The following is a 14,538-nucleotide window of genomic DNA, read 5'->3' as shown; positions in this document are numbered from 1 at the left end:
CAGAGGAGGAAGAGACGAGAGCATGGAGGATGGATGGATGCAGAAACTTGCGAGAAAGAGAGAGAGAAGAAACGGAGAAGGAAGAGCCAGGTCCCAATGGTGGGATAGATACGGAAACAGTATTAGATAGAAAGAGAAAATTGGTGAAGGTGCACGAGGAAGAGGAAGAAGCCTATCCAGTAGTTGGGATAGGCGTGGAGAAATGATGGCGAGAGAAAGAAAACGAGCCCTATGTATGGAGCGTGCGAGAGAAAGAGGATTATTGGATGAACGAAGGAAGGAGTGAGAGAGAGAGAGGAAGAGGAGACGAGGGCAGTGGACGAGTGTAGCGGAAGAGAAAGAAGAAAACGACGAGGACGACGACGAGGAGTCGAATGGAAGAGGAAGAGCGTGTGGAGCGTGCAGGAGGAGGAGGAGGAGGAGAAGGATGGAGTTAGGTGGGCCGTGGATGAAGGCGAGGAGAGAGACTTAAATAATTATCGTTTCGAAGGGGTGGCGGGCCGCTTCGCGCGAAACCAGGAGCGAACTGAGGCCGCATCTGTTTCTGATTATTAATTAATATCAACCAACCCGGGGCCGTGTTCGCATGAGCGACCTCGTTGCTCTCTCATACGTAGTCGACACAGCCATGGAAAACCAAACCGCTCTCGGTGTTGTGCGCGTGTGTGCCGGCCTATACATCCGTATTTCGTAACATACAGGCGCGCAGGCCTCATACGCGTACAGATCGTTTCAGAGATGAGGTTCAATTGGCTGAACAAACGAATAATAAATTTTCGTTTCAAGGTGACCACTCTCTCTCTCTCTCTCTCTCTCTCTCTCTCTTATATTTGTATTTTATTGCTTGACGATACTTATAGACGAAGAAACGAAACATTAACGATTTCGTCGAGTACCAAGATGAAAGGTTTAGAAGAAAATTGGATCGATGTTTCTCGATCCCTCGAAATCGATATATTTCCCAAATAAAAACTCATTCTTCGTATTCCTCTTGCCAACCTTCCAATTATATTGACTTAATAATTTTGAAAAATCCAATAGATTTTGCACACCGCAGAATTTCGCGTGTGCTATTCGCTGATAGAGAGAGAGAAAGAGAGAGAGAGTGGAGGATAGAGGTAGGGGAAGAAAGGGAGACAGAGAGAGATAGGCGAATCCCATATTCATATGTTGCGCAGAAATGAACAGAATGCTCGGCGGGCATTAAAATTAATGAAACGAACGGAACACGCGTTTTAACGAAAATGTATGTGGGCGATCAGGCGGAAGTATACCCTCTCGGACATACATATATATATAGCGGGGAACGTACAAACGCCTCCGGGCTTCGAATATACGGTTGATCCCAAAAGTATCCGTTCACATTAGATATTCGATATGTTTTATGCAAAATTGTTCGTATCGATTAAAAAAAAAAAAAAAAAAAAAAAGAAAGAAAAAAGAGCAATTCGATGACAATTTTCGACACGTTCGTGATGATGCATTCGTCGTTTTTTATTCTATTATCGCGTATTTCGCGTGATAGCCAATCGTTTAGAAAATAGAAAACGCGAATAACGTGTGAGGAATCACACGTACGAAAGCTTCATAAGTATGAAATATTAGGATTGGATACTTTTTATAAATACGGTTCAAGTGTTTGTTTAAATGCGATGGCCAGGCACGGCCTCTTTGTATTATTGAATAGTGCAAGAAATGAAATTTCTGATTTAAAATCGTGTAAATAGAATTTAAAATTCAGAAATGATAATAAAATTTTAATATTTATATTAATCTTATTATATTAAATAATCATTTCTCTCTTCAATTTCAAAAATTTCGCTTGCACCCTCTTTATTTTTCCGATAAACATTTTTCAAACAAGATATAAGAACAAATATATTTTTATCGCTCAAAAGAATTTCTTTGAAAAATTATTCCACGATGAAGCGAACAATCGTGGACTAAAGGGAAGATTTCTTTATTAAGAAACTTGACTTGATCGTAAATGAAAACTTCAGATGGATCGGAGCGTGTACACGTTAAGTATAATTTTAGACAGGGTGACATTTTACCAACAGGAACGAGTAGACGCACGAATATAAATTTGTCCATTATCCAATGATTAAATTTGTAGAGGGTTGCTTCCTGAGCCCTTGCTAATCTAACCCCAAAATATTCCGTTGGTACGTAAAAGTCGCTTGATTATTCGAGCATAGCCATTATAACGTATATAACATATAGTTTTAAAATACATGATTATTTAAAGCAAATTATTTTTAATCTATTATTATCTATTGTTCATCCATTGATAAAATATATTAAATTATAGAATTATTAATCAAAAAGAAGAACGAAAACGTAGGGAATAAAATTCTTTTTTGTTATTCATGATTTGATAACGAAAATTATTTTCTAATCTAATAGTTATTTATTTTATTTAATTTAAGCTGTTATAATATTTATTTATATTTATAAAGATTTGTAAAAATCAATGGAAATATAAATGAAAAAAAATTTATTTAATCTACATTGTGATTTATAATTTATACAATTTACTTGTAAAATTGCATTTCTCTTATTGTCGAGTTTTTCGTTTTTTTTTTTTTTTTTTTTTTTTTTACAAAATTAGAATAAACTATACTTGGACGGACCTATGACGGCCCTTCTTGCCCTTACCGCTAGAGGGATAAATACAGAAACGTTTTCTCGCTAGTGCTCGGTTACCTACTTCGTTTCTATAAATAGATTTGGAAAACCTATTTTAGACATCCCAGCGTCTAAGGCAGGGGCCTGTTAGTAAGCCTTACTGATGAGTCCTATGGCAGGCCCCAGGACGAAACGCTTTCCTTCGCTCCTCTTCCCTTTTCCCTTGTATCTATCATCGCTCCTTCTTCTTTCAAGTTACAACTGGGGTACGTACAAGAATACAAGAGAAGGAAGAACATCATCATCAACGGTGAAATGGACATAGACGGCCATATTCGCAGGAATTCGTAATTCCTCTCCTAGGATGGTCACGGATCTAACTAACACAACCCGCCGACACGAGTGTGTCACTACTAACAAACCATCATATGAAATAAGAAAATTGAACCGGACGAGATAGAAGGACGGACCAGGCTAGGACAGTTCGAAGTACGACTGCTTTGCTTGCCGCAAACTGTAGAATCGCGTATCATCTTTATCTACAAGATATCTAATAAAAATGATTATCGCTACAAGTCGGGCATGTTTCGTGCCTTCTGATAATATATGAAATATTCGTCGCATCATTCTACTATGGCTCTTTACTACGCGTCTACAGTAATTAGGCAATTTGATGGCCTCTTTCTTACTATGTCTATCATCATCAGCGAGAAGTAACAATCTCTCTTGAATGCCTCGCGAGAGAGAGAGAGAAAGGAACTAAAGATGGCAACTCCTCCTCTACTTACTGTACTCGCCATCAGGCGGACTTGGAATATAACTTAATGTAAAATATGTCTGTTAATCCCTCTACTCCCTCCATTATTCCGACGTCTAAGGCAAGGGGCCTGTCAAGCAAGCCTTACTGATGAGTCCTATGTGACAGGCCCAGGACGAAACGTTCTTTTTTTTTTTCTTTTCCTAAATCTCAGTATAATAACTTTTGTTTCATACATTTTTCTAATTCCGGTTTTGATTTAACTTTCTATTTAAAAAATAGTGTTTCTATTTAGTATTTGATAAATGTTCGTGTGATTAAATTAATAAATTCATTAAAAAGAAAAAATCATTAAATTGCAAAATTATCATTTGAAGTGTAAATCTGTGGCGAATATATAATGACAATAATGATTTAATTAGATTTTCAAATTTTTTTAATGATAAAATGTTAAGTAAAGTAACTATAAAGTTCAATCTCAAATAAAAATAAAAATATATATATATATGATTTTTTGAAAAATTAAATTAAAATCTAGAATAATTGTACTTTTAACGATATTTTAAATTATTATTAAGAAAAGTTTCAATTTCAAGTTTCAAAACTTACATAAATGAGCAAAACTTAAAGATTTATAAATTTTAGATTCCAATTTATATAATTGTATCCAATTTACTAATAATCCTATATATATATATATATATTCTATAATATACACATATATATATATATATATATATATATATATACATTGTTTGAATTAATCGAAGAAAATAAAATTAATCAGATATATTAAATCTTTAGAATGTCGCAAATGAAATAGGAATATAGAAAGGAACAAATAAGAGAAGATGGAATATAAATTTACCGTTAACGCCATCTTTTGAAAACTATTAATATCTTTTCAAAGCTAGAATAAAGTAGAGCACTCAAGAGATAGCGCTGATTTTCAATTCTTATTTTATCTTATCCTATTTTCAAAAATATATCTAGTATTTAAAAGATAGCGCTGGCTAATCAATTCTTATTCTATCTTTATCCTTCTCCTATTATTTTTTTTCTTATTTATATTTATGTTTAATTTATGGCATTCTAATAATAATAAATTTATTAAACAATTGTTGCATTTATGTGTATATTATATTATATTATCTTTCTTGCGGCGACGAAGTACAAAAAGAATCATTTTCTTGAAAATGAGAAAATGAGATTTTCTTTCATATGTAAAGAATACTGTCATCTTCCATTTTTTTTTTTTTTTGTATTTTCTTTTTAGAATTTTACTTTTTAATGGCACAATTTATGGAATATAGATGTCGCAATAAATTTTATCGTATATTGTAACGCCATCTTTCCTATGATAGGGAATTTCTTTGACAAAACTGACAACACAATTATAGAATAACATTACATTTAGTCGAAAACGAAAGAGTGTTTGATGTGAGAAAATTTGTGAGGTTATTTTTATATAGTAGCTTGAATTATAACCTAAAAACATTAAGATCAATAAGATCATTAAGTAAAGTAAGTATATTTTATTCATGAAATATATTAAATTGTAAAAAAATTAAAAAATTATTCTAATTTTTCTAAAAATGTCTTATTGTTATTATTTCCAAATTTCAGTTACAAAATGAAGAGATCGCGTTCTACTCGAGATAAAGATAATTATGAAAATCATAGACATTCTAGAGAAGATTATAATCGAGATCGAAATAATGAACGCAATCGTGATCGAAGCCGAGATCGAGATCGCAATCGTGATCGTTATTATTATGACGATAGAAGTAATAAAAAGGATCTTTCTTATAAGAGACATCATGATTTTGATGAATCCAATAAAGAAATACAATCACATGATAGACATAAATTAAAGAAAACAAGAGATTACGAAAAGGAAAATAGAAAAAAGACAGAAGAAAGTAAAATTACAAATAAAGAAATGGAAAATAAAAAAGAAACAAATGCTTCTGATGCAGCGATTGAAAGACAAAATAGAACTGTTGAATTATTAACATCAAGAACAGGTGGTGCATATATACCACCTGCAAAATTACGTTTAATGCAGGCAGAAATAACTGATAAATCAGGAGCTGCATATCAGCGTATTGCATGGGAAGCTCTTAAAAAATCTATACATGGTTATATTAATAAAGTTAATGTCAGTAATATTGGACTTATAACTCGAGAACTTTTAAAAGAAAATATTGTTAGAGGTAGAGGATTACTTGCTAGATCTATCATACAAGCACAAGCAGCATCACCTACATTTACATCTGTTTATGCAGCTCTCACAGCAATTATTAATTCTAAATTTCCAAATATTGGAGAATTAATATTGAAACGTCTTATAATACAATTTAAACGTGGTTTTAGAAGAAATGATAAACCTCTTTGCATATCTTCTGGAACATTTATAGCACACTTAGTAAATCAAAGAGTAGCTCATGAGATTGTAGCATTAGAAATTTTAACTTTGTTAGTGGAAACACCAACAGATGATTCTGTAGAAGTTGCAATTGCATTTTTAAAAGAATGTGGAATGAAATTGACAGAAGTTTCAAGAAAAGGTATTGAAGCTATATTTGAAATGTTACGAAATATATTACATGAAGGACAATTAGACAAACGAGTTCAATACATGATTGAAGTAATGTTTCAAGTGAGGAAAGATGGATTTAAAGATCATGAAGCTGTTCCAGAAGAACTTGATCTTGTGGAAGAAGAAAATCAATTTACTCATTTAATAACATTAGATGAAGCAACAGATTCTCAAGATATATTGAATGTTTTTAAATTTGATGGAGAATATATAAATAATGAAGATAAATACAAGCAATTGAGTAAAGAGATATTAGGTTCAGATATTAGTGATTCAGAAAATGAAGAAGAAGATGATGAAGAAGAAAGTTCTGATGAAGATAGTAGTACTGCTGTAACAGAAGGGAAAGAAGGTGTAATTGTAGATAACACTGAAACAAATTTAACAGCTTTAAGACGTACAATATATTTAACTATACATTCCTCACTTGATTTTGAAGAATGTGCACATAAATTAATGAAAATGCAATTAAAACCTGGTCAGGAAACTGAACTTTGTCATATGTTTTTAGATTGTTGTGCAGAAATGAGAACATATGAAAAATTTTTTGGACTGTTAGCTGGTCGTTTTTGTGCAATTAATAAGATATATGTTACACCATTTGAGCAAATTTTTCAAGATTCATATCATACAATACATAGATTAGATACAAATAAATTACGAAATGTGTCAAAATTTTTTGCTCATTTATTATTTACTGACTCTATATCATGGGAAGTATTATCTTGTATAAAATTAACTGAAGAAGATACAACGAGTTCTAACAGAATATTTATTAAAATTTTATTTCAAGAACTTTCTGAATACATGGGATTATCTAAACTTAATCAACGAGTAAAAGATATTACACTACAACATGCATTTGAAGGATTATTTCCTAGAGATGATCCTAAAAATACTCGTTTTGCGATAAATTTTTTCACATCTATTGGTTTGGGTGGTCTTACTGATGACTTAAGAGAGCATTTAAAATCTCATCCAAAACCTGTTATAATACCTACATTAGAACATAAAAGTGAAAGTGCTTCACATTCTTCACAAGATTCTTCTTCTTCTAGTTCAAGTATAACATCATCTTCATCCTCTTCAAGTAGTTCTGATTCTGATGATTCTGATGAGTTATCTTCAGATGAGAAATTAAAAAAAGAAAAGAAAAAGTTGAATAAAGAACGAAAAAAGAAAAAAATGATAAAAGAAAATAAAAAAAAATATAAGAAAAAAGAAAAATCTAAAAAAGTAAAAAAACTCAAATAGAATTTACATGAACAATAATTGTTATTATCTTTCATAGATTCATGTTATTATTCTGAATGACATGCTAGAAACTAACGTGCATTATGTGGTTTATATCTGAAAAAACAGTGTTAATATAAAGAATATAGAGATTAGAAAGATTTATATATAAATAAAAAGTAAGAAAAAAATATAATCATAAAAATGAAATAAAATTCTTAAAAATATTAGAATCTAATTTAAAAAATACATACATATATATATAAATTTATGTATATATATTTTTTCATCTATATTATATAATTTATTTTAGAAAAATTAGTATTTTGAATATTAAAAATAAGTGTGTATAAAAATCTATTATAAGTATATTTAATTTGCTATTTTGATATACAATTTTATTATATTGTAAGTCTACTTTTTATAATACTTAAATATATGAGAAACTTATAAATAAAAAATTGTTTATGTTATATAAATGATCTTAAACATAAATAAATAAAATTTATTGAAATTATAAATAAAAAAATTATTTTTAACATTGTTAATTTAAGGTCAAATAAATATTAATATCTATTTTAAAATAAACAATTATTAGTAAATTTTCATATAATGATTTCTAGAAGTTATTTTCTATAACTATACTTCGTTTCTTAAAATAATTATTTCAAGAATTTCTTCATATATTAACAAAAAATAATATTTATGCCAATATATATTTTATATAAAATATAATTTTATTTTATTTAAATAACTAAATGTTATTACGTTATTTTAATAACGTAATGTATGTAAAATTATTAAATTTGTATTATTAAAAAAATTATAAAGAAACTTTTATTTTCTACACAAAAAATAAACTATTATTGACATAATGAAATCGTAATGTATATATACAACACGTGTTAAGTTTGCCCTGACAATGAACGCGGAATAAAAGCACTTCTGTCCATGTGGGTGTAGTAACATGTAGGCTATTTTGACGGGGGGGATCACGTGATTAAATACTTAGCCGTCGCCACCCCGCCATCACGGCTGTCGTCCGATCAACCGATACTATGCCACAACCCATAGATACGCAGACAGAACCATTTCACATCCTTTGGAAGCGAACGCGATTAACCGAGCTGATCTGTAACGTGCATACATATATACATGTATATATCACACACTGGTTTGATAGATAGGAAAGTACGATAGATACGAAACTGCTAACGTGGTAGGCACACAGCACGGTAGGAGGCCGAGCGTTATGCTGGCTTGGTGGAAGAAGCGGTGTTAGTAAGGAATATAAGTGAACTTCGCTTGACGACATGATACTTGTGAAAGAGTATCAGAATTCGTGTAAAGTTTATGATAATTATACGTAGTTTAAGCAAAAATATGAGTGCTCAAGACAATTATATACACAAGCATACATATATAAAATTGTATGTAATTAAGAGTACAATGCTCTGTATGGTTATAAAAGTATACAATGATACGTGTATACTCCTTTAAGAGTCTTATACTATCTTCTTGTGTTTACATACGCGTACAGTTATAGTGTACGTGTATAGGTGTGTAAAAAAAAAAAGAGAAGCAAGGTGGAGTGTACCATTTGTACCACAAAAAAAGACATACTGTAGGAGGGTGGGAAGGAGAGCGGGAGTGAGGGAGGGATAGAGAATACACGCATGCAATCGACGAGAACGTCTTGTCATGAGAAGTGCGAGTATAAACATTAACATTGAATTGAACTAACGTATCGTCAACGAATGATTGCAGTGCATATAATTAACATTGGTTCAACGTTGTTTGCAATTGACACCGTATAATGCCATGAAAAATAATATCTTTTTGAGTGGTTCTTCATTTCTTACTCCGTGTGCGATCAATATTACACGGTCGTGGTATACTGAGTCGATCCATTGTCTAACAGTGTCACTCATCATGATGATAATATTCATCAATCGAACGTATTATCAATTTTATTACTGTAACAAATAGCATTAATAACATAGTTATTGATTTATTATTGGTGATCGTCATAGTGAACGACGGTAACGACGACAGTGTAGTGACAGTGGCGACGACGGTGGCGGTGACTGTGACGGCGGCGGCAGCGACAGTGGTGGTAGAAATAGCTGTGGCGGTGGCGGTCGAATGGCGGTCGCGGTAGCGATCGTGATAGCGATTGTAGCGACGATAGAAACGATAATATCAAAGACAGTGAGGATAAAAACGAACAATAGTGATAACCAAATTCACGAAACAATGAATATGCATTATTTGAGGAAATATATAACTCGTATTAAAATAACATGAAAGATGAAAAAATATGCAAATGAAATCAGCAAATGCTAGAGAAAGAAAAAGCAATCGCGAATAATCGTGTTTCGTTCAAAGTGTTTGTAAAGAATTTTTAAGAAAGCGAATAAAGTGTGATAAATGGAAAATTGAACAAGAATAATACATTTTAATTATATAAACTCATTTAAAGTGGCATAAACTCGTTTAAGAACGAATTATCATGTACATGGAAGCAACGTTGCAATGGACAATAGATTGCGGATAATAGTCAGATCGTTGAGTAGAATATAATATTACAGCAAGGGGAGTAGACATAGAAAAAGACATATGAACGGGTTAAGCTTGTTCTCGATTTGCGTGCTGAAAGAGAACGCATTGGCTAAAATGAACACTTTATATTTTTCTTTACTTAGTGCTATTTTTCTCTTATAATCAGAAATATGCGCTAAATGAACAATACTTCGAATTAAGTGTGGCAAAGTGAACGCATGTAAGTTTCTTATATTGTGGGTGTAAATACATCTGTATTATGAATTGTATAAAATAGCGTAGTATGTCACAAGTTGTCTCGAAAATTTCATACAACGATAGAATCTGTTTTATTCTCTTGACTCTTTTCATATACCATAAAAATAATGGAGACATTATTACCCGGCAATACGAACAATCAATCGTATAGTCCACAATTGAAAACCGTCTTAAAGACATATCAATTATCAGCTGTGAAAAGTTTACAGGGTCCGAGTTCGGCCCTGCTTGGTATGGACTGCAAAAGTCTATTACAAGAACAAACACCTTGTTACTCTCCTTCAAACCGGTCGAGTAATTGTGCCATTGATTCAGTATCAGAGCAGATTTCAATAAAAGATCCTGAAAAGGATAATAATTCATCTATAACACCCATCAGGCCTTGTAAAATACGCAGAACGGATCAACCGCTGGAAGATTCAGATGAAGATCCACAATTGGAACGATCGAAAAACATTTGCGAAAAGAGAGAATTAGAATTTCAAATACCTATCTTAACAGCACCTGACCAAAGTTGTTCTGAAAGATGTGAGACAATTTTAGAGGGCGAAAGAATATCATGTTTTGTTGTAGGAGGCGAAAGGAGGTTATGTTTACCACAAATATTAAATACGGTCTTGCAAGAATTTTCTCTTCATCAAATTAATCAAGTTTGCGATGAATTACAAATTTATTGCTCACGATGTACACGAGATCAGTTAGAAGAACTTAAGCATTCAGGAATTCTGCCGCGTAATGCTCCTTCCTGTGGCCTTATCACTCAAACAGATGCTGAAAGACTTGTCAGTGCTTTACTTTTACGGACAGAATCATGTGATCCCTCTCAAATTGGTCAAACTCAAGATAATATTGAAAAGAAAGTGTGCACTAAAAATGATAATGATGAAGAATCTATTGTCAAATTTAAAGTGTATCATGAGTGTTTTGGAAAATGTAAAGGCATTTTTGATCCAAGTTTATTTGAATCTGATGATTCGGTATGCATAGAATGCATTGAATGTGGCTGTCAATTCTCACCTCAACGTTTCGTTAGACATGCTCACAGATCTCTTGAAAATCGTACCTGTCATTGGGGCTTTGATTCTGCAAACTGGCGATCATATCTATTACTTTCACGAGATCAAGAACACTATAATAAATCACTTACTTTATTTCGAGAATTGAAAGAAAAACATCTTAGATTGAGTTCCAAGCGAAAATCAGAGGTATTTTCATATTATTTTCATATGAAATTATTAAAAAAATTTTCTATATTTTTTATGGATTATTTATAAATAATTAGAAATTTACAAATAATATAATTGAAAAAAATAAAAATTTTATATATTAAACATAAACTAATATCATGTATAATTCTCTAATATTATTATTATAATATTTATGTATTGAAAATAAAACAAAAGCAAATAAAGAACTTTTTTCTGATTGCAGCATGATTCAGAAAAATTGAAACGAATTAAGAAAGATATAGGAAGAGAAGATTGTCCTGCAATTTATAATGGAAATGGCTTAGGCATATATCATCCTGTATCACAAGTAGCCAATGCAACTGATCCATATCTACAAATGTCATGGGCAGTCTTTGAATTAGCAGCTAGAGGAGCATCAGCTTTTAGACCATGGAATACCACAAATACTTGCAAGCATAAAGATAAGTAAGTAAATAATTATTAAATAAATATATTTAGATTTATAAACAAAATTTTTCTTTATATATTGACATTTTATATATGTCTATTATTTTTTGTAAACAGTTCATCATTAGTGCCTGCATATCTTAGTCGTGGTCCACCTGTACTACAACATCCAGAACATGTGGTTCCTCTCTCTGAATGTAAACGTTTTGAACCACATTTTCAACCAAATGTAGCCTTAGCACCTATACCTGCACCATCTGTGCCTGTAGTACTTCCACCATCTGCTCATCAGCGGCGACATCATCATGAACATAAACGTTATAATCAACATTCATCAAGTTCTAATGAGAAGAAAGAAATTTTATCAGATAATATCAAATCTGAGAAAACATCTCCTAGTTCTGGGTCTATTGGCGTATATTCTGCATTCCCTTCTTATGACTCTGGAAATAATCAAAAAGAACTGCCTCACAAACCTAAACAAGAAATTGGTGAAGAAGAAGAAAGTAGTGCTGCTGTAACATCTTCTACAATAAATATAGAACCACCTTTGGCTGAAATTGGAACTTCTTCGCTAGAAAGTGATTCTGATTCTGAAGGAACAGCAGCAATAGATTTAGAAGAAAGATTGTTAGCCTTGGAAGTACCACAAGATGTTCTGGAGTTAGCACGGCGTATAGTTTCGGAAAATGCACAATTACGACGCCATCGACGTTCAGACGCACGCGAAATATTACGATTACGTAATCAATTGCAAATGCAACAAATACAATCATCTAATGATGGTGATAAAAAAGAGGAACCAGTGAATGCAGCAAGTGCAGCAGATAGCACAGAAGGTAGTGAAGAAACAGAAGCTATATTGCCATCAAATAATAAAGAGTCTGAACCTGTTGTTCTAGCTGTTAGTAAAGAATAAAATTAGTGATTAGAGTTTTTTAAATTATTTAATACAAAACTGCTCAGCAATTTTTTGCAATGCTCATCTTTTATCAGATAAGCATGCATTAAATTTAGTAATAGCTATAATGATAATGATAAATTCTAAATAAATAAAAACTGTTTAGGTTATGTGATAAATAGAAAGCCTTTAACGTTGTAATCATTAATTTGAATTTTTATTGTAACCATATTTCGATTATGACGATTTTAATTAAAATCGAATGTAGATATTGTAATATATAGAAAAATAACATAAGTTAATTAAAATTTATCATGCCATTTAATAACTATACTTAATGGTTTTTAAATAAGTTTTTGTGCATATTAAATATGCACACATCACAGATTTTTATGATCATTTGTTTAATTGCTAAATTAAACAGCGATCAGAAAATAAGAGATTAGATTGCTTTCCATTTACTTTTTTTTATAGTTATGATTGCATAATGTAAATATGATCCAAGTATCATAGATGTATGTTTATATTGATAATATTATCATGCAAAATATTGCTAAAGTACAAAAAATCTTTAGGTGCTATATTATTATATTAGGAATGTTCTAAACAGAAATCTAGGTGTATTTCAGCAGTTCATATTACACCATAATATCAGAAATCTCAATTATATTTTAGTTATGATCTTATAGCGTTAAATAATGAAATTTTATTTTTCGCTAATAAACTTAATTTGAGTGATTAAAAATAAAATACGTTCATTATTTATATATTTCAAAATCATTAAATTATATTTAAGTGATATTATAATAAATCATTGAAATTTAATTTATATGGAAGATTATTAATTTTTTTATACGTTAAATATTTTTCGTTGTCATAATAAAAAATTAATTCTAAATTCTTAAACATAGATTCATTACATTATAAATTGTTGGATAAAAAATATGAAAATGAATATTATTATAAAAAAAAATATATTATGTGATTATGTTCACTTTTTTTTTCTATTTTTTTTTTCTATATATATATATATTTTTTTTTTTTGGTATAAATATTTATTTGTGACATTGTATCTACATATCATTTTAGTTATATATATAAAATTTAAAAATTTTGACCCTATGGGTTTTGGAAAATTAAATGTGATTTATTAAAAATATTTTTACATGATCAAAAATTAATTTGTATGAAGATAATATAATTATAATATTTATAGAAAATTCTGTCTCTAAAATGAAATTATAAGCACAAGTGATTTTTATTAAATGTTATTTTCATTTCTGCTCATTGTAGTGGCATGTATATGCAATGATAGAAGCAACACTTTTTTTCCAAATATCCTTAAAAAAACCAATACTGATTTAGAGATATACCTAGATATATATTAGACATCTAAGCATGAAAGAAGATGAGTATGAAATATAAAGATATAAAAAATATATATATTTATATATGTTTTTAACATATATTTTTTAATCTTATTAATTTTTTCTTAAACATTTGTATATTCCTTTATTTTCTTAAATTTTTTTCATTGTCTTATTTGTTTCACATAATTCAAAATTTAACATTTGCATAATTTGAATATAAATTTCTCAAATTTGAATCGAAATTTAAAAGATTCAAGATATAATTATTCGTATCGTATATAAAATATAAATTTGTTTTTTTAAATTTATAGTTAAATATTTCGAACATATAAAATATTTAAAAAAATTAAATATAGAAAGGTTGTTTTATAAGCTTTAAAAGCTTTTTGTATCAAGTATATATTAGAACAATATAATATAAATCTTAAACATATTTACATATAACGTAGCAAGAAAATATTAATTATACAGTTGTGTATTTAAAATATACGTATACACATATTTCGAGACTGTTTCTAAGATCTCGTATCACATACATTTTTCTAACATAATAAGAGTGCCAGTAATTCTTGTATCATAAAGCACAAGGC

At 30.2% G+C, this 14,538-nt stretch overlaps 2 protein-coding genes and 1 long non-coding RNA gene across 3 annotated transcripts; 2 read left to right on the top strand and 1 right to left on the bottom strand.

Annotated features, from left to right (window-relative positions):
- Positions 1-4,667: 4,667 nt before the first annotated feature.
- Positions 4,668-7,833, top strand: ncm (pre-mRNA-splicing factor nucampholin). The gene is made up of 2 exons (XM_086913023.1): positions 4,668-4,909; positions 5,012-7,833. The coding sequence occupies exon 2, from the start codon at positions 5,019-5,021 to the stop codon at positions 7,239-7,241; it is 2,223 nt and encodes a 740-aa protein (XP_086769149.1). The 5' UTR covers positions 4,668-4,909; positions 5,012-5,018; the 3' UTR covers positions 7,242-7,833.
- On the bottom strand, positions 7,569-9,311 carry LOC147656839 (uncharacterized). Its single transcript, XR_015293573.1, has 2 exons — positions 8,965-9,311; positions 7,569-8,352 (listed from the first exon to the last, which is right to left on the bottom strand). It is a non-coding gene; the product is annotated as an uncharacterized LOC147656839 (long non-coding RNA).
- A 623-nt stretch (positions 9,312-9,934) lies between these two features.
- LOC100867427 (uncharacterized) lies at positions 9,935-12,890 on the top strand. Its single transcript, XM_003690524.4, has 3 exons — positions 9,935-11,245; positions 11,472-11,695; positions 11,795-12,890. The coding sequence occupies exons 1-3, from the start codon at positions 10,148-10,150 to the stop codon at positions 12,594-12,596; spliced, it is 2,124 nt and encodes a 707-aa protein (XP_003690572.1). The 5' UTR covers positions 9,935-10,147; the 3' UTR covers positions 12,597-12,890.
- The last annotated feature ends 1,648 nt before the right edge of the window (positions 12,891-14,538 follow it).

This window comes from Apis florea, unplaced genomic scaffold (assembly GCF_048593485.1).
Source record: "Apis florea isolate Af1SG1 unplaced genomic scaffold, ASM4859348v1 contig_3496_pilon, whole genome shotgun sequence".
Taxonomy (NCBI): Eukaryota; Metazoa; Arthropoda; class Insecta; order Hymenoptera; family Apidae; genus Apis; species Apis florea.
The sequence above is the reverse complement of the archived record's forward strand: the minus strand, read 5'-3'. Positions and strand labels throughout refer to the sequence as shown.